Below are 20,237 nucleotides of genomic sequence, written 5' to 3'. Positions count from 1 at the left end.
AGCGGGTTAATAGCCCCAATATGCAGCGTTTCCGTAAATCAGAAAATAAAACACCCAAATCAACCCAAAAGAAGATAAAGGAAATGAATAAGCAGCTTATAGAAAAAAAATGCAAATAGCCAATAAACCTATGAGAAGATACTATATGTTGTAATGATTAAAGATAGGAAAAAGGAAGCATTAATGAGATATTCGTTTCTTTTAGCAAAGAGAAAAAAAGTAAAAGATTGACACACGGCACCTCTCATAATGTCTCTGCTGTGGAGTCAGGGAGGGGCAATGGGAAACTTCAAACATAATGATAGTTCATCCGAGGGAGGGCGTGCAGTGATTATATTGTATTGTTGCTTTATTATTTTTTTAAAGATTTATTTATTTTAAAGAGAGAAAATATGAGTGGGGGGTGGGGCAGAGGGAGAGAATCCTCACGCAGATCCCCACTGAGTGCAGAGCCCGACCGGCTGATCTCATGACCCTGAGATCATGACCTGAGCTGAAACCAAGAGTCGGATGCTCAACTGACTGAGCCACCCAGGCGCCCCTGTTGTTGCTATATACCTCACATGACTTTTACAACTATTTTTGTGTCTATTCAATATTTTTTAAAAAACAATGAAAAAAACTCCATTCCTTATGAATCAGCCCCCTCTTGGAATTTAATAATAAGCTGATATGTAAGGGTATGTGTTCACACTTATTGTGGCTCTGTGGTAGCGAAAAATGGGAAATACTCTGAAAGTTCTTCAGTAGTGGAATGCCTCGGTTCTTACTACATGCCACAAGGAATACTGTGTACCAGGTAAAAAGAATGAGGTGATGGGAGCCATGGAAACAATATATCGGAAAATGGGAAAAAAAACCAAACAGGTGACATGATTCTGGTTTTATTTAATAAAGAATTAATATGGGTATATGTATGTCTGTATAAGCAGAGAAAAAAATTGCTAGGTAACTGGAGGGTAGGGATGGTTTCAGATGGGGACATACTGACTTCTTTTATATAATTGACAAACGGTGGGATTATATGTTGTTTTTCTTTCTCTGCTTTGTGTATTTTTAGAATAAAATTATTTTTAACTAAAGGGTTATTGTATTTGTACAAAAGATGTATTTTCATCAGGAGAGAAATTCAAATAATTCAGAAGAGTGCAGAGGAGATCATTTTGATAATGAACGGGTATTGAACCTTTACTCTTACCAAGCAGGCACACCTCACACGTTAAATCAGCTTTTCCTCCCAACGTATAAATGTTGGGTATATATGATTATTATTTTTGTATTCCATGCACTTGAGTCCCTGTTGTCACAGGTAGCATGTAGTAGTACTAGGATTTGAGCCGAGATCTGCTATCATTCAGCAGAGTGAAATGATAGTTGTTTCTTGATTTTTTAGTGGAATGAGTGTGGTCAGCGAATACCCTAATTCATTCAGTCCTTTACCCCTGTGCCCTGGTTTTCCTCGTCCGTTCGTGGAAGTGGGGCTGCTAGGTCAAAGCGCATGCGCGTGCAGCATTTGGACACACGCAGTTAACTCGTGCGTCTGCGAAGTTGTTACCCAGTCCTCTTCCACTGCTAGTTCCGTGTGGTGGGACCCTCGGACATAATTTTTATTTTTCCATCAGATGTCTACGTGGGTGGTTCCAGAGACAAATGGTTCTGTGTGGCTCTTTGTGGAAAACAGAAGCCCGCAGCCCTCCAGACCCCCAGAGGCACCGGTTGTCAGCTTTCTTATCTGCTCCTTGTAGCATTTACCTCCTTATCTCCAAGTCCCCGTTTCCACTGTTATTCATTGCCTCTCTGTAGTGCCCACAGATTTGGCATTTTTACTCTCCTCTACCCCCTCCTTCCCACATCTTTCCTTTCTCCCCACACCCTCCCAGTACAGTTAATTTTAGTTGTAACTATTTTCGGCGCTCACATCAGTAAGCAGTGCACAGGCTGAGACAGGGTGTGAGAGCTCCAGTCCTTTCCTGCACCCCGAGATCAGGACTTTCTGTCTGCTTTGTTTCTTACAGATTGTATGTTCAGAATACCCCTGGTTGTGTACACTTCCAATATCCAGTGTATCCAGGCACACTCAGTAGACGGTCATTTTGATTTCTTGAAGAATTCTGCCTCCCAGTCTCCTGACATGGTCTGGGAGGTCGTAGGCTGGCTGCCCAACTGGCCCCTGAGCCACCATCCCAGGGATTCTTCTCGCCCCTCTCTCGGGCTTTTCCATCTCATAATGTCTGAGTTCTTGGCTTAATCTCTCATTTGGTGGAGTGCGTCCTCTGTCAGCTGCCTAGGAAAGAAAACATGGCAGTAAATATTTTTGAAGCCTTACATGTCTGAAAGTGGCCCTATTCTACTTTGACACTTCCGGGACAATTGTATGGGTATCGGAGTACAAGCTTGACATCATTTTGAATCGTTTTCCACACTGGTGCTCTTCTAACCCTTGGTTCTTTTTTGCAAAACCTATTTATCTTCCTGCTTTCTGGATGCTTCTTGGACCTTCTGTGTCCATGATGTTCTGAAATTGCTTGACGATGAGCCATCCATTATGTTGGGCCCTCATTGGGCCCTTTCATTTGGAAAACTTGCGGCCACAGTTGTAGCAAGTTTTCTTGAATGGTTTTATCTTCTCTTTTGGCATGTGGGGCATTCAGATACTAGATGTTTTGGAAAGATTGCCTAATTTTTTTGTCCTTCCTGTTTTTTCAGCTCTAGCATTTTGCTCTGCTCAGTGTGAGATTTCTACCCTTATATTTATTCTCCAAACCCGCTGTTGAGTCTTTATCTCTTCTTTTTCTAGGAGCTCTTTGTTGTTGTTGTTGTTGCTGTTATCTAAGTGTTCTTTTAAGAATTGATACGGAAATCTGTTATTGTTTGATGGAGGCAGATACCGGCCTTAATCCTTTCAAATCTATCTTGAGCACCTAGTGTGTGCCAGGCCCTGGGGAGATTGCAGGGAAAAACCTAGTCTCTGTCCTTGTGCAATTTATATTCTTAGAGGGCAAAGGGAGTAAGAAACAAAACACAGATCACATACATCATCCAACATATATAGACATATGTGGATAAACTTGGGAATAATTTGTACATGGATGGGATTTAAAGCAGGGAGACTACTCTGTCACCAAAGGAATGACTGTCGAGCAGAGGTCCTAGGACCAAGTGCATCTTGGAGCTGCAGTGCTCAGGGCTGGGGAGAAGAGGAGACACCATCATCATCAGAAGAATTTGAGGAGGAGCATCCTATTTGGTAGGAGAGGAACCAAAAGACAGGGTTCACTTGGAAGCCAAGAGAAGAACAAGCTTCAAGAAAGGCATGATGAGCTATTTTAAAAGAGCTGTGGTGGATTGAGTTGGATGAAACAAAGAATTTGTCATTGGATTTAGAAATGGGGTAGTTTATGATCTTGCTGTACTGTTTCTAAGGAAATGAAAGCCCGATTGGAGTGGGTTCAAGAGAGAATAAGGAGAATTGGAGGCAGCAGGTGTAAACAGCCTTTTTTGAGGAATTTTGCTGTAAAAGGGAACAGAGACATAGTGTGGAAACCAGACATGGATAGGAGGTTAAGGAAGGGTGTGTGTGTGTGTGTGTGTGTGTGTGTGTGTGTGTGTGTGAGAGAGAGAGAGAGAGAGAGAGAGAGAAGATGGGTGATGTGACAGTATGTGTCCGGATATCCGGAAGCTGATGATGCAAATGATCTGGTAGAGAGGGAAGAACTGATGCACCAGAGAAAGGGGGCATTTGCTGGGTCTGTGACCTTGTAAGTGGAGAGGGAGGGCAATCAGCGTGCTAGTGGAGGGGAAGCCTGGCTCACGCGGCGGGAGAGGAAGCCGAGTGTAAGAGTGCGGATCCAGAGGCACGCTGGGCAGTGTGCTGGTGGGAGTCTGTAATTGCTTCTGTTTTCTCAGTGAAGGTAGGAAGCAAGGTCGGCTCTGAGAATGAGAATGAGAATGCAGTGTTGTGTGCTTTGCGTGTCTGTGGTGCTTAACCAGGAATGTGAGGCAGAAACACTCCCGTGGGGAAGGGTAGTCTCTATGGGTGCTTTTAAAAACCACGTACGTCCCTGGGCTCCACCCCTGGAGTTCCTGACTCACTGGGTCGGGGGTGAGAGCTGGCTTCAGTAAGTTTTTTCATTTTTTTTCAAATTTTAAGTTCCAGTATAGTTAACACAGTGTGACATTAATTTCAGGTGTACAGTATAGTGATTCAGCAGTTCTCTGCATCACCTGGTGCTCGTCACGCCCCCATCACCTATTTCGCTCATCCCCCCCCCCCCGCCCCTCAGGTGACCATCAGTTGATTCTCTAGTCAAGAGTCTGTTTTTTGGTTTGCCTCTCTTTTCTTCCTTTGCTCATTTGTTTTGTTTTTAAAATCTGGCTTCAGGAATTTTAAAGCCGCAGAGGTGATGTTTAACTCTGGTTGAAAACCACCAGCAGAGTGGATCTCAGTCCTCATAGCAACCACCTGGGGTAGCTGTCGTCCCATTTTACAGTGAGCCAAGGTCAGCTAGGACAAGCTGGAGCCAAGTTTGGATCCCTGCTCTGCCAGTCTGCAGACTGATGCATGTTTCCAAGCCCTGTGTAATCCCCATGCTTTATCTGTTAGCATTGCATAGTGTTTGATCCTGTCTGAGAACAAGCCTTCCCAATTTAGATCTGAATGTGACTACAAAGAAAAAGCAAGTGTAGGGCAAAAAATTTTTTAACTTGCTAGTTATGAAAGAATGCAAATTAGAGCAATATTAAGGTAGTGTTTTATCCATACTAAGTTAGTAAAAGTAAACTTAAAAATGATCAAGATCTGTGCTGGTCCAGCAGTAGTAAACAGAAAGCCTTATTCGTTCTAGAGCGTAGCATCAACTGGGACGGTCCTTTTGAAAAACACCATAATACCTGCCAAGGGACATAAAAATGTTCCTACCCTTTGAGCTAATGATCTCATTTCTGGGAAATTATCCCGATAAAAGAATTCAACAGCATAAGAACGCTATATATGCAAGGATTTTTCACTAACTTTATTGAAGAAAAAAACAACCTAAATGCCCAACTGGAGAGAAATGCTAACTTAGATTACATCATTCTGTTGGAATATTATTCAGAGTATTCAGATAATAATTATGAAGATTATGGAGCAGGATGACAGTGCTTATAAAAAATGTAAATAAAAAATGTAAAACTGAAAATTAGACACTGTATATGACTATGTAAAAACTACATTTGATAAAGATGGGCAGAAAATGCTGTTAAGGGAAGTAATTACTAGAGTAAGGTGGTAGAACTAAAGATTCCTTTTAAATACTGCTTTTCCTGTTACAAAGTAATTTTTCTATATGACTATAGACATAAATGCTCACTGAAGGATTGTGGTAAGCAGTTATAAAGAGCAAAACAAAAAATTCATGTATTTGCAAAGCTCAGAAACCAACAATCCAGATATTTTGGTATAAAGCATGTCTGTCGACGAGTTCTCGTTACGCTTTTGGGTGTAATGGTCAGTTAACCAGAATCTGCTTTGCGTGCATGACACAGTTGCTTCTAAGGAGAATGCGGTTCTCTCAGATGGAAAACCACTGTTGCAACTGAACAGAGCAGAGGAACTCACACCTGCTTTTGTTGCAGTATCTGCCTGCGATTTCAGTTTACGTTTATGATTTATGTTACAATGAAGACTGCCAAATCAAAGCCATCTGTGGCAGAGGGGACTGGCCCTGAAACTTCTGGAATAAAAGGCGAATAAGGAAGCATTTCTCTGTCTTCTGTTGATGTCAGTAGTTTTGATCGCCTGTTTTTTTTTTTTAAGATTTTATTTATTTATTTCAGAGAGAGAGAGAGAGAGAACATGAGAGGGAGGAGGGGCAGAGGGAGAGGGAGGATTCCAAGCTGACTCTGTGCCGAGCGCAGAGCCCAATGCAGGGCTCGCTCTCACAACCCTGAGATCATGACCTGAACCAAAATCAAGAGCCAGATGCTTAACTGACTGAGCCCCCTAGGGGCCCCCGCCTGTTATTTTAACTCTAACAAAATACTAAACACCTTTATCATTGAAATTTCTATGGGAAAGTAACTTTATTCCTACTCACTTCTAGATTTAGTTTTCCTTTTCTAATTGAAATGATTATTTTAAATGATAATTTTTGGTAAGGTCGGTTTCTTAGAAATATAATTATCACATGATAGAATGGGCTGTATCATTTTTGTTTGCACCTATGCAAACTATATAAAAGAAGAATCAGTATTCTGTAAATGCATCCATTATATTCAACACATTTTCCTATGTTAAACTGATGTGAAAAATAATTTTCCAGCTTATGGAGTAATAAAGCCCCATTGGGATAGTGATTAAAATTTAATTAACCCTAACCTAAAAATAGTGCTATTTTGGCAATATTCAGAGTTGTCATTCAGGAGCATGGTATGTCTTTCCAGTTACTTTTAGTCAAGTTTTATAGCTGTTCTTAAATAGGAAATCTCAAGAATGTTCCTAGGTATTTTGTGTTGCTTTGTTGTTGTTGTGATTGGCGTATTTTTCCTTTCGTAAATATTTTTCCTTTGGTAGTGATTTTTTGGATTTTTATTTGGTAACGGCCTCTTTATTGAATTTAGATAAATTGATACTGTTTTTCAGTTGTATTTTCCAGGAAAATACGCACCATGGTATTATAAATAGTTCTAGGAAACAGAAGTAATAGTTCTTAACATTCCCTTTATTTTTCTTTTCTGAAGGTATTTGGCCCACACCTAGGAACTGATTCTCACATGTTCTCCTCTGACCTTCTGAAAATCCGACCTATATTTCTGCATTTTAAGTGCCTCCTTTTCAGTGGCTCTACAGAGGTCCCCACTCCCTGGCTAAGCTTACATGATTATTTCCATTCTTGGGCCTTTCCTTATAAGATGGACTATAGATCTTAAATTATTTTTTTAAGTTTATTTATTTATTTATTTATCTCTTCACCCAACGTGGGGCTCGAACTCACAACCCCAGATCAAGAACTGCATGCTCCTCTGACTGAGCCAGCCAGGCACCCCAGATCTTAAATTCTTAGTAAGAAAGAGACTTCTCTAGATTACCTTCAGAGGTGGGAGTTCATGGCAGGGTATGAGGAATAGGGGGCCTCCAAGCACTCAGTCCTAAGACATCCACAGAGCCTGGGATGTTCATTGACTTCACAAGAGTAACAGCACAGCATATAGCTGGCGTCTCCCTCAGCTCAGGCCCTCCGGCTTCCCAGCACACACACCTGGCATTCTTGTTTGTGAAAGAGAAGATTGGAACCGGGTTGTATGCCCCCTGTTAGGATATGGTGCTGCTTCACCTGGGCACTTCCGAGTAGGATTTTTCCAGCAAGCAGCCTCTGCCTGTGGTTTCTAGAAAAAAAGCCATGGGTGGGCATTGGATCACGATGATGACCAGGCAGATGAGTCTGGTTTCTGATTTCCTCATTTGCTTTGTCAGCAGTGGTCCCAGATGAGACCCTTTTCTCCTCCCTGGTGTTGGCACACTGTGGAGATGGCCTCTCAGTCTCGTTCCCTGTCTGATATCGGGTCTGTTTCCTGCTCAGTCCCGAGTCCCTGGCTTCCGGATTCCCTGCTGGAACATGAGCTTGTGCTGGGGGGCACCACGTTCCAGGTTGGCCTTGCATTTCCAGTGACCCCAGCTCACTCTTCTACTCTGCTCTTTCGCCACAAGCAGGATCTCCCCCGTCTTCACCCCGTGCCTTCGCTTCTGACCTCGAGATGCTGCTTCTGCATCCCTAACTCCTGCCCACAGTGGACAGTCCACCCAGAAAATTTCTGAACTAAGCCGACGCCCTCAGTGGTTCTGAAAAGCCAGAGCGTTTGTCCTTGTAAACTTTTTAAGTAAACGTAAAACCTTTCTTTGGCTTTTTTCCTTCTGACTTGTCAGTGCCCTCCTGATGGTGGCACAGACGTCCCTTTCCATCGCTGCTGTTGGGGACTTGGTGGCAGCAGGACGGGCCTCCTGCCGCATTCCCTGGCCCATGTGAAGCTCATTCCGTGGGGAACCTTTGACCTACCTCGGCAGTTGGTCTTGTTCCTTCCCTGTTCCTTGTCTGGCTACATTCTTATAGATTCTAGGTATCTTCCACCTTTTCTATCTCTTCCTCCCAGCATCCACCTTGATGAGTCAGTCAAAAATTGTTTTATCTCCTTTTTCCCCGAGAGTGATATTCTAGCAAAGCCTGACTGTTGGATTTCTTAACTAAATCTTCTACCTACTGATGGCTGTCTAGCTTTCTGAAGCTCAAGAGTAAACTGGGTAACTCATAAAATCATTAAAAGTATTTATTCCTTCTTGACCCCTAGATTTGTGGTATTGTCACTCAGGTTTTCTCATAGCTTGACCGGAGAAGATGGCGCCTCACCAACCCGGGGCCCCATCCTGTCTGTGTGTTAGAATCACTAGGGGCTCCTAAAAATACTGTTGCTTTAGGTCTCTTCTCAAGATCCTGATCTAACGGGTCTAGGGTGCAGTCCAGGTATTAGCACATGAATAAGAAGCCTCCAGCGATAATATGCAACCAGAATTGAGAGCCCTTGCAAATAGAGGAAGGTTCCCATTCCGTTCTTTCCTGGTCCTCTCTTCCGGGTCTCCTGGACCTCTCTTCCAGGTCTGTGAGATCCTCAGGCATGACTGAGACTGACTGATGTGCATATTTCCTGGCTGAGGAACACGACAAAGAAAACCTTGGCGAATCTAATGTGATATGACCTGCTCCTGGCAAAGGCCCGTACCCTGAAAGCCTGGTCATTCTGAGATTCTTTCGTTTATCCAGCAGATAGGAGTTGTCTGTTAAGGTGATAGGCACTCTGCTGGGTGCTACAGGAACAATTTGACAAGGCCCCATCCTTCTGGGGCTGATAGTTGGTGATTCTGTTCCGGCCCTATAAAAGGATTCCTGTCCTGGGAAGACCTTCCTCCTCGTTGCTTGTGTGGTGGCTGGACTTCCTGCTCCCCTGTGAGGAGCATACTTAGCCTGCCAGATAAGGCCAGGTGTCCTTCGTGGCTTGGAGAAATGAGAAGGACCTTGATTTCTTGACCTACCAACCAAACTAGGTTCTAAGAAGCTCTAGCTTCTAGCTTTGGAGCCCCAAACCCCTGTACCTTCTTTCTTAGGGAGCTTAGCTGGGCCATGAACCTGGAACCTCGAATTCTCATTTGGCTCACTGGTAAAGGATGAACCAAAGTCTAAAACTAAAGGCTTCCCTGGGTGACCTGCTCCTGACTCCTTTCTTCTGGGCCCACATCTTGCTCTTAACCTTGTCACTCTCACTGAAGGAGTAAGTAAGTTGTTGAAGAAATTCAGTTAAGGAAGATGAGAGCTTGCCACCTTCCCTAAAGCCTGGAGCAGTGAGGCCACAGAGCCCACTCCTGTCTCCCTCTCCCAGGGCCCCTTGGTCTGCTTCGTCATGGGTGCCTTGAGGCAGCCAGAGGTGAAATCTAACCCCACCAGCTGCAGGAAGCAGGGAGACATTCGAGACTGAAGGGAATAGTTGAATGGATACCAAAGTAGGTAAGCTATTGAAAGCCTAGGTGTAAGCGCGAGCTCTTTGTGTAATTAGACTATCATGTCTTTCTCTGGAAGATGGGGATTCCCTGAGTACCCTGGAGCTACAACAGTGTCCCCACCCTCATCTGTGTGCTTGCCTGGAGAGCCCTCTCCAGAGGTCAGAATGTGTGTGATCAGGACCTGAGTCTTCACTATGCTTAGTGTCCGCATCTAGCCAAGGGCGCCCTGCCTCAAAGTAGGCAGCTTGGAGACTCAACATGTGGTTCATTGGTGTTGGCCACTTTCCAGGAGCATTTTGCACATCTCTTCAGAATTGTATGTGACTTAGTTTTTTGGAACTACTCAAGTGCTAGCAAATGTTCAGCTTTTCTTCAGAGCGGATTTGATATATTTTTTATTTATTTATTGGGCGCCTGGGTGGCTCAGTTGGTTAAGCGACTGCCTTTGGCTCAGGTCATGATCCCAGGGTCCTGGGATCGAGTCCCGCATTGGGCTCTCTGCTTAGCAGGGAGTCTGCTTCTCCCTCTGACCCTCCCCCCCTCTCATGCTCTCTCTCTATCTCATTCTCTCTCAAATAAATAAATAAAATCTTAAAAAAAAAAAAAGATTATTTATTTATTTATTTGAGAGAGAGCAGAGCAACGGAAGACACGGGGAAGTGGGGGCGGGCAGGGGTAAAGGGAGAGGGAGAAGCAGACCCCCCACAAAGCAGGGAGCCCAATTCAGGACTTGATCCCAGGACCCTGGGATCATGATCTGAGCCAAAGGTGGACATTTAACCAACTGAGCCACCCAGGCAGCCCAGACTTGATTTTTTATATAAGAAATCACTCAGAATGTACTTTGTGGCATAAGCTCTGTGTTGAGGTTGTAAATTAGATGGGAAGAGAGTCTCCATGACAAAGTTCGGAAAGGCTTTGAGTAAAAGCAGCATACATTCATTCAGTGAACAGTATTGAGTACATACTCTGGGCGGGCACTGCTGTAGACTTGGGGGGTATAGCAAGATTGGCATTCTGGCTCAACAAGTTAATAATAAATAATAAAACAGATAAAGAAGTTGCCAAATAAATACAAGTTCTAGAAAGAGGTATCATAAAGAAGACAAAGGAAGCAGGCAAGATGGCGGAGGGGCTGGTTTGGAGCCGGTGAGTGAGGAAGGCCTTACTGGGAAGAGACTCGAGTGACGTGAGGTACACGGCCACGTCCTGGTGTGTCCTGAGCTACACACCAGTGGCATCGATAAATGGAAAGGCCCGAAGGTAGGAGGAGCTTGGCAGTTTTCAGGACTGTCAGAGGAACTGAGGGGAGAGTAGAGTAGAGGAGGGGCAGTTGGTAGGAATTCAAACCGGAGATGTGGGCCCTGATTCTGAGGATGAGGGGAAGTGACTGGGAGTTTGAGTCTTTGCTGGAGTCACTCCTTTGCCTTCCAATGTCATTATTTTGAAGAGCAATACTAATTTATATTGATGGCTTAAGGCCCACATTAATTAGCCAGTGTTTGGGGGGTTGGGAAGAAGCTGGGGACATATCCTTGAATCTTTGTGGAATGTCAGAGCAGGAAGCTCGTGGTAGTGTTGCCTGGATGATGCATTAAGGTACTGCGGGCAGTTCGGGACAGGAGGGATGCTTATTTTTTCATTGTTCCTTAGGAACATTTGAATCTTTATCGCATGTGTGTATTTTGTATGAAGGCTGTTTATTAATCTACCATCTGTGTGTGTGTAAGATGTGATTTTCACAGAAGCAGTGTAGCTGTTGTGCGGATGAAAACACAAAGTGACTTTAAACCATCTCCTCCTCTGAGATAATTTGATAAATGCTGAGAGGCTGCTTGGCGTTTGGATTTCTATGAAATCCAAGCATTGATAGTTAAGTGCCTTTGAAAAGTAAAATGTGCTTCTGTTTTCATAGATAACACTTCATTTTTCTATTTTAAATTACATCTTTTGCTCCTTTCCCCAGGCGACAGAAACAGACACCAAAATCAGAGTGTGCATGCGGGCCTACCATCTACTTGTGAAAAAACTGGGCTTTAATCCAAATGACATCATCTTTGACCCTAACATCCTCACCATTGGTACCGGGATGGAAGAGCACAACTTGTATGCTGTTAATTTTATCCAGGCAACAAAAATCATTAAAGTAAATATGGGTATTTTCTTTCTTCGACTCAGGACATTACTCAAATTTATGGCATGGCTCCAGTGAATAGTTTGAGCTAACATATCTGTTTATTGGCTGGGAATGTTGACAGTTTACTCTTAGGTAGTAAATTGGTTTTCTGAAACTTAGGGCCCTTTATTATTTTTCTTTGATGTGATGTTTTACGCTATGAAGTAGAATGTACATACTGGAGAAAATATATTAAAAATACAGGGTATAATAAATAATTAGGAAGCACATAATAGCTTTTACTTAGGTCATGAAACAGACCATGCGCGCCCCTGTGACTCTCCCTTTCAGATTACACCCTCAACTTTTGAATTTTGTGATGCAGCCGTCATCCTGTTTTATGATACCACTTTGTTGCTTTTCTTTATCATTTTATCGCTTATGTACAGTCTGAATTATCCATGGATTTTGTGTTTGCAGATTCACCTACTTGCTAAAGTTTATTTGTGACCCCAAAATCAATTCTCTTGGTGCTTTTGCAATCATTCTGCAGAGAGGTGAACAATTTGAGTGGCCCAACCCACGTGTTCCCAGATGAGGTCCACAAACTCTGCTACTTGTTTCAGCTCTCATTCTGTAAACAAGTGTCCAATGCACGGTCTACGTAGTGCCATGTTTTTCACCGTTTTGACCTTTCTCAGGGTAATTTATTTCTCTGTCTAAATGGCCCCCAAGTATAGTGTTAAAGTGCTTTCTAATGTTCCTGGTTGCAGGAAGGCCGTGACGAGCCTTACGGAGAAAATGCTTGTGTTTAGATAAGCTTTGTTTAGACGTGAGTCGTTGAGAGCCAGTTGGCCACGAGCTCAGTGTTAGTGAATCAATAGTATTCGTTAAACAAGATGTCTTTACACAGAAACACACATGAAACAGGTTTTTGTATTGATGAGTAGATGAAAATTGTGTGACCAGGGGTTCATGGAAGCATAACTCTACTTTTCCCCCGAGGAGCAGTGGTTCTCAATATTCCCGAATTCGTTGTTCACAGTGACTTTATACAACATAACTCCTGCAAATACCAAGAATCGGCTGTATAAACAATGCAGTTTAGTTTGGCCAATTTTTGAGCTTCATATAAATAGAGTCTTAAGATTCTTAGGCCTTTTTGGCTTACCCAAACTTACTTAAAAAATTCATCTATGTTGTTGTAGCTTGGACTTTGTTCATTTTCATGAAGGTATAACATTTCATCGTGTAACTATTCCACAATTGACTGTTCTAGTGTTGATAGACATTTGGTTTGTTTCCCATTTTGGACAGTATGAGCAATGCTGCCGTGATCATTCTTGTATGTGTAACTTGAGTGCACATGTGTTTTTCTATAGTGTATACCCCAGAAGTGGGATGGTCGGGTCACAGCAGTAGGTATGGCGAGCTATCTCCCTAAACACTCGAGCTGGTTTGCACTTTAGCCGACAGGGAGTAAGAGTTCCTGTTGTGCCCACATGCGTGCTGATGCTGGACATCGTCCTAAGGTGTGCTGGGAACCTCAGTTTCATTCTGTCCTGTCAGAATTAGTCAAGTTTATGGTGAATTAGGGAGTTGGTTCATTCAGGCTCCAGAAGCCTTTGAGTGAATGACACTCTCTGTCTCTGTTACCGATTCAGGAAATATTTTATGGCACACTCACTAGGTACCGCGGCCTCATCAGGCCCACTGAGGAGACCTACAGAGATAAGGCAGAATTTTTTATTTTCTCTCAGGGATATTAGAGCCTAGTAGGAGAAACTCTATGAGGCAGTGCTTTCGCGATGCCATAATATGGCAAGTTTTGGTCTCTGTCTGGCTACAAGAAGCTCTGGATTATGTCGAACTTCATGTTTTTTACTTTCCACTCTTACATATAAAGCTTGAGGGCTGTGATTCCTGCTTTTGGCAAAATAGGGAAATCTTTTCACATTTTAAAATTTTTGCCAGGAAACCCTACCTGGAGCCCGAGTAAGTGGAGGTCTTTCCAACTTGTCCTTCTCCTTCCGCGGAATGGAAGCCATTCGAGAAGCAATGCATGGGGTTTTCCTTTACCACGCAATCAAGGTACGGTAGAACACCTGTTTGCCCTTTGAAAGCAACTCAGGGCAGGGCTTTGTCCACTTTGGCCCACAGACTGGCTCTGGCCTGCTTCCAGTCTCTGTGAATAACGTCCTATTCGTGCTATATATGTTGTCCATGGCAGCTTTTCTGGGACAGTTGCAGAGCTGAGTAGCTGTGACAGAGACTGTGACCTAAAAATATTTTCTACAGAAAATGTTTGCTGACCCCTGATGTAGAGTATCCCTGGAAATCCTCATTTTTTTCTTTTTCTTGCCCTTAGTTTGGTATGGACATGGGGATAGTGAATGCGGGAAGCCTCCCCGTATATGATGATATCCACAAGGAGCTTCTCCAGCTCTGTGAAGATCTCATCTGGAATAAAGACCCTGAAGCCACTGAGAAGCTCCTGCGCTATGCTCAGGTAGAGAGAAAAGTGTTCTGACGAGGGCTTTTCCTGCCTTCGAACCTGTCACCCACTTACAGTTATTTGACCTCTGTTGTAGACCAAGGGCAGGCATCTAATCATGTCTTTGGGTCACTGAAGATTTCTACAGAGAGTCCCAGAGAAGCCATTTTAGTTAAGGTCTAGGTTTCTTTAAATCTGTTTTAAATTGTAAAACTAATTTTGTCCCATACTGAAGTAACACATAGTTATTCTAGAAAATTTATAAAATATAGACAAGCAAAAGAAGGAAATAAAAATCACTCAGAACGCTGTCACCCAAAGTTAACCACTGTTGAGATGTTATGACCTTCCAGTCATGGTTTTGGTTTTATTTTCGAAATGAATATGTCCTCACAGCTGTGTACACACACTCACATACATACACGCACACTCACACACATGCACACACACACACACAGTTTTACAAAAACAGACCTCTATTCTAGATGCTTTTTGGTAACCTATTTGTTTAGCAGTATATTGGGAACATCTTTCCATTTTACGAGATATTTTTCCACCTCATAATTTAAATTCGCTATTTTGACTTTTCTTGTGTGACTGTGTTATTACTTGGTACTCATTGCAATGTGTTTACATTTGTTTATATCAGGATCTGGTCCATCTGTGGCAAGGTTCCGCAGTTTGAGGCTTGGGGTCTATACACATTTGATCTAAAGACATGAGAATATGATAATTAATCCAAAAATCGGTTTCTTGTTTCCCTCTTATTGTGTGCCAGGCAGTCGTAGGTACATTAAGCATCTATCATAGGTGCTGCTTCCTGGAATCCTGTTTAAGGAGAAATGACATCTTTACCTCAAAAAAAACTTTTTAATTTATTTCAGAAAGCAGTGGCAAGGAAGACATTTTTCTCACAAAGTACGTGGGGAAAGTGGTAGAACACTTTCATGGATGCTGTCCCCTTTGTTAATGTTTTCCGTGTTAAAATCTGAATATAACTCTGGCAGCAGTGTTTACTTTTCCTCTTCCATTGCAGAGTGAGTACTAGAGTGTTCTGGAAGAAGGCTAGGATGGTTTAGGATTAACTGCATCCTTGATTTGTCAGCTTTATGGGTGGCAAGATTTAAATTTCTGAAATTGCTGTAGGCTCAACAAAGCTGATGGAGATCAGACTGTGCCGGTGAGCACAGGACCCTCCTCCCAGTTCCTTAAAAACTTTGCTGATTTCTCTTGTGGACCCAGGACAGAATGTCTCAGGTCTTGATTATTGCAAATATAATCATGTTCTGCTTCTCAGCTCATTGCATAAGAAACAGTCTCTAGATTTTTCCCCCATCTTTCCAGGGCTGTTTCTACTCATCTAGACAAAGTACTTAGCCCCTGAGTGTGGAACACTACCCTGTTTTCTTCTTCGCCTGTCTTCCACCCAGTGGAATAATAACTGAGACAGTGTTCTGTTGAAGGCCAGAAGGGCATCACGGGTTCTATAAACATGAAGTTACACCAAAGAGTTCTTAACCCACTCAAGGATGCGCTATTTCAATTTTTCCTCCACTCTGTCACGTAGGAAAGATCGGACTCCTTCATTGAAATGCTATTCTCATTTAAGGTGTTATTGACTTTGTATTTTATGTCAGTCATTCTTTTGGGTCTGTTTACTGTTAGCATTTGTTTACAAGTTTTTCTTTCTGCATGTTGTGCTGAGCTGTCAAGAGGTTTTGCCTCTGGGGCACAGCCAAACTGAGGGAAATCTTAATAGCAATTGCAAGAGTTTAATAATCCATCATATAAGAAATTTCCTGCCTCTTAATGTAACCACAAGGACTTATTACAAGCCATTGACCCCTCTGTCAGGTAGGCTAACTGTCTACATGCAAGGTGACTTCTGTTACCATTAAGGGAATTAATAACCAAAACAGGTATACTTAATAAGTCCCAGGAGTTGCCAGCTCTGTAGCATTTCTCAGGATATACTGAGTGCAAATGGAGCATAAAAAGCAGTGAAATTAAGAGGCAAATAAGGGGCAAGGATTTTTTTTTTCTTTGTAAGAGAATGATTATCTCTTTTTGTTATTAAATGATGAAGTCTGTACCCAAGTTCCTGTGTGATATGTTATTGAAAAGGTGGAGGGGCACCTGGGTGGCTCAGCTGGTTAAGCATCTGCCTTCGGCTCAGCTCATAATCTTAGGTCCTGGGATCGAGCCCCACGTCGGGCTCCCTGCTCAGCGGAGAGTCTGCTTCTCCCTCTCCCTCTGCCCCTCTGCTTGCTTGTTCTCTCTCTGTCTCTCTCTCTCTCAAATAAAATCTTAAAAGGTGGAAAGAGTCTTTTTTCTGATCTTGCTAAGCTCTCTAATCCCACTTTGGGGGAGTTAATGGGTTTATTGAAAAATAATTACTTAAATTTGGCGCAGGCTGACCTGTGGTAAGTAAATTATTTTTGGTAATAAAAAGTTCCAGGTATCATGGTACCGTATGATTTCCATGGAGTTTCTTTCTTTCCTTTTTTTCCCATGGAGTTTCTTTATTAAGCGGTACCCTAATAGAGGTCATGACCCCTTTGGCCTGGAAGGATCTCTGCTCTGAATACAGTGGCTCCTGAATGACCTTGGGTTGTGAGAATATTTTTGATGCTTTTCTGGGAAAAAAGTTATTGGATTCTTGGTCTGGCCTTCATCTTCCTCATTGCCACTGGAGGTCATGTTCTTCTTTGTCTTCCTCTCGAGCAGTTTACTCCCTTTGATGCCTGTCCAGCTTTTTTGTTTGTCAGAAACAAAGCACAGATCCCATGGGGAGCCTCTGACTCGGGATCTACTCTAGAGTAGTAGCGACAGAGACACGGATAACCAGATGGACATGACCGTTGGTCGGTTTGCTTGGTAACCTCGTGTTTGATGAGCATCCACAGCGTGGCTGGTGTGTGGTCCCACTTGTGCGGATTTTGCACTTAGATTGTGGGGAGGGTTCTCTTGAATAACTAGTTGGAAAGCAAGGTGGGCTCAGCATGCCATGTTGTACTCCTGAAATAGCAGCTTTCAAATGTGCCCTTTGTTTTAAGTTTTGATTTTCTGAAGCACAGTCATCAGATGGGGTAGTTTTCATTCATTGCGGCCTCCGACACTCGGGTGAAATCTTCGTTGGCCTTCCCCGGATCCTCAGTAGCCACTGTTCATCGTCACATAGGTCCTGACCGCTCCCCGCCCCACGGCGCTGCGCTCTGTGGGATCTTTCTGTGAACACGCCAGGTCCTTTCTCCAAGAGTGTTAGGAACCCTGTCCTGTTTTCACTCCTCAGACTCTGTCCCACCCGCAGGAATTGCCTGATGCCATGGCTAACAGAGCAAATGGTGCATCACACGTATCAAGTGAGAGGATTGTGAGCTTCAGAAGGACTTCCTTTTCTCTTCTCTTTTTGGTTTTCTTTTGGCAGTGCCACACAAGTCTGGGTTTTTCTCCTTCTTTATGGCCGAATAGTATTACCTTGTGTGTATCTATGCCACATTTTGTGTGTCTGTTCATCCACCCATGCACATTTAGGTCGCTTCTGTGCCTGGCTACTGGCAATAATGCTGCCAATCATTCTTTTGGAGTCACCATCTTTAGTTTTTCTGGTAGGGGAGGAAGCCCTTGTGCCATCAGTCTTGCCGTTAGCACCCCAGCCCTGCGGTTCTGGGGGCTCTCCCTGGGTCCTTCCTTCCCTCTCTTCTAACATGTTGTCCGTTACGTAATGTCTTTATGCTTGTCTTCTTTCCTTCCTGTCACCACCGCTGTCGTCCAGGCCTTGATCACGGACTTTTAAATTCTCTTCCCCCTTCTGAAGTGCTTTTAAAAATACTGCTTTGCTATTCTGCAGCTTCAGAATTTTTTTTTTAAGATTTTATTTATTTATTTGACAGAGGGAGAGACAGCAAGAGAGGGAACACAAGCAGAGGGAGTGGGAGAGGGAGAAGCAGGCTTCCCGCCGAGCAGGGAGCCCAATGCGGGGCTCAATCCCAGGACCCTGGGATCATGACCTGAGCTAAAGGCAGACGCCCAACGACTGAGCCACCCAGGCACCCCAGCAGCTTCAGAATTTTGAATTTGGTCCTGCTCTCACCGCCTCCCCCCGCCCCAACTGCCTGGAAGGTTAAATCCAAACTCGATAGCATGGATTTCTGGTGCTCTGTGGCTTGTCCTCTACTATCCTGCATAAATGTGGCTCCAGAAAATCTGGTTTTGTTCAGCATTAAATCACTCAGCTAATATTTACTGAGCTCTTGTTCTGTGCTGTGCACTTCACTGAGCATAGAGGATCTAACCAGTAAGAGAGATGGGCCCCTCCAGGGCCTACGGTTGAATGAGGTGTACGAAAATGCAAGAGGCAGTTGTAACCCAGTCGGGTTGGTGCTGGGATAGGGCAAGTGCAGGAAGCTGTGAGAACGCACAGGAGGGCCCCTGATCCCAAAGGTAGAGGTGGTCCGGGCAGGCTTCCCAGGAGGCGCGGGTCAGGGCAGACATGAAAGCTAAATGGGACTTAGCCAGGCTGGGCTCTGGCGTTGGAGTGCAGGGCTGGTGGTCCCTGCCAGGGCGGGGAATTTACGTCTAGCCGGGGACCGGCATGAGGGTAGGTGCTGAATAGATGTGTGTCACGCGAATGAATGTGGAGGCCCAGAGGTGAAAGAGATGACAGAGAGTGTGAGGAACTGAAATGTTTGGGGTAGCTGAGCTTGCTGGGCAAGGCAGAAGATGAAGCAATCGGAGAAAGCCAGGTGGGGGCATTGCATGGCACAGAGAGCAGCCTTGAAAAGGAGTGCTTGGCATGGAAGCTACTCTGTCCTGGGAGGAATGGGACACTTATGATGACTTTTGTCATGTGGGGTGGTTTGATGAGATTTGCAGTTTGGGAAGGCCCCTCTGGTTACAGTGCAGAAGATATACTGTAGACTGGGCAGATTCTGGGCTGCAGAGACCAGCTAGTGGCTTGGACCATGAAAATGTGGAAACGGGGCAGGAAGAAGTTTAGAGGAGGTGTAGTCATTAGGACTCGGGGAGTGACCGAACGAGAGGAATGAATATTAAAGAATGTTCTGTAGATTTTTGGTTGGGGCGAGTGATGCCACCAGTTGATGTGGAGAAAACAGATAATAAGGTCATGCAGTTCACCTGATGGGCCACGATCATGGCACTTTTTGTCCCTTTGCTGAATCCATCCATTTCTTCGAGGTCTCTCTCCACCCTGGTTTGTGATGATGACTCGTTGCTCAAAGTTCCCGGTCTAGTTTGTATCACGCAGTTGTCTGTATTATCTGCTCATTCAGACCCCGGCATGTGCTTTCTCTGGTGGCTTGCCCTCTCTGCCTCCCCTAGGATGTGGCCAAGGCCTGGAGGGCGTAGGCCATGTCCTGTGGCTCTTGGCATGCCCACCTCCCGGATGCTGACTCCACCCATCAGCTCTCTGCATATATTTGTGGGTAATGATGCTCCTTGTGGAGGGCTCTGGAGGCCCCTCACATGTGGGGAAGAGCTTCTCTTACTGCCCTGGAAATCCTTCGTTTGAAATTGTTACCTTGTAGGAAAGGAAGAATGGGGCCTCACTGTGTCCTTCTGCTACAGGATCAAATCCTGAAAGACCTCTCCTTATCTCTTCTTCCTGCAAACATTTATTGAGACCTTAATTCATGCTGGATACTCAGCTAAGCGCTGGTAGTATATGAGAAGAATGAGGCACAGTTTTTTGCTCCTACGTAGTTCAAGGAGGGCCTGTTATACTCATCTGTCTGTCCTAATTTCAACTCAGACTTATGGCAAAGGAGGGAAGAAAGTCATCCAGACTGATGAGTGGAGGAATGGCCCCATCGAAGAACGCCTGGAGTACGCCCTGGTGAAGGTGAGTTGTAGGAGCCTGGAGTGAGCATGAAATGGACGGCTGGAGGGGAGAGTCCCTAGACCAGCCCCGAGGGAGTGTGCCCCCCCCCACCAACCACCTCCAGGACCGTTGGCTCAGTCTGGAGATATTTTTGGTTGTCACAATAGGGGGTGGGAGGTGTTCCTGGCATCCAGTGGCCAGGGATGCTGTGGACATCCCATAGTGCACAGGATAGGCTCCACATGACAGTCGTTCAGCC

General features: G+C 44.2%; 1 protein-coding gene across 2 annotated transcripts in view; it reads left to right on the top strand.

The window, feature by feature from the left end:
• Positions 1 to 20,237, top strand: part of MTR (5-methyltetrahydrofolate-homocysteine methyltransferase) — a 94,480-nt gene that overhangs the window by 40,372 nt on the left and 33,871 nt on the right. For both annotated transcript variants that reach the window (XM_021696095.1, XM_021696094.1), the window contains exons 16-19: positions 11,493 to 11,672; positions 13,617 to 13,733; positions 14,011 to 14,151; positions 19,910 to 19,999. In XM_021696095.1, coding sequence (XP_021551770.1) covers positions 11,493 to 11,672; positions 13,617 to 13,733; positions 14,011 to 14,151; positions 19,910 to 19,999 — 528 coding nt within the window. The remainder of the gene's footprint in view (positions 1 to 11,492; positions 11,673 to 13,616; positions 13,734 to 14,010; positions 14,152 to 19,909; positions 20,000 to 20,237) is intronic.

This window comes from Neomonachus schauinslandi, chromosome 6 (genome assembly GCF_002201575.2).
Source record: "Neomonachus schauinslandi chromosome 6, ASM220157v2, whole genome shotgun sequence".
Taxonomy (NCBI): Eukaryota; Metazoa; Chordata; class Mammalia; order Carnivora; family Phocidae; genus Neomonachus; species Neomonachus schauinslandi.
This window is presented reverse-complemented; position numbering and strand designations above follow the sequence as displayed.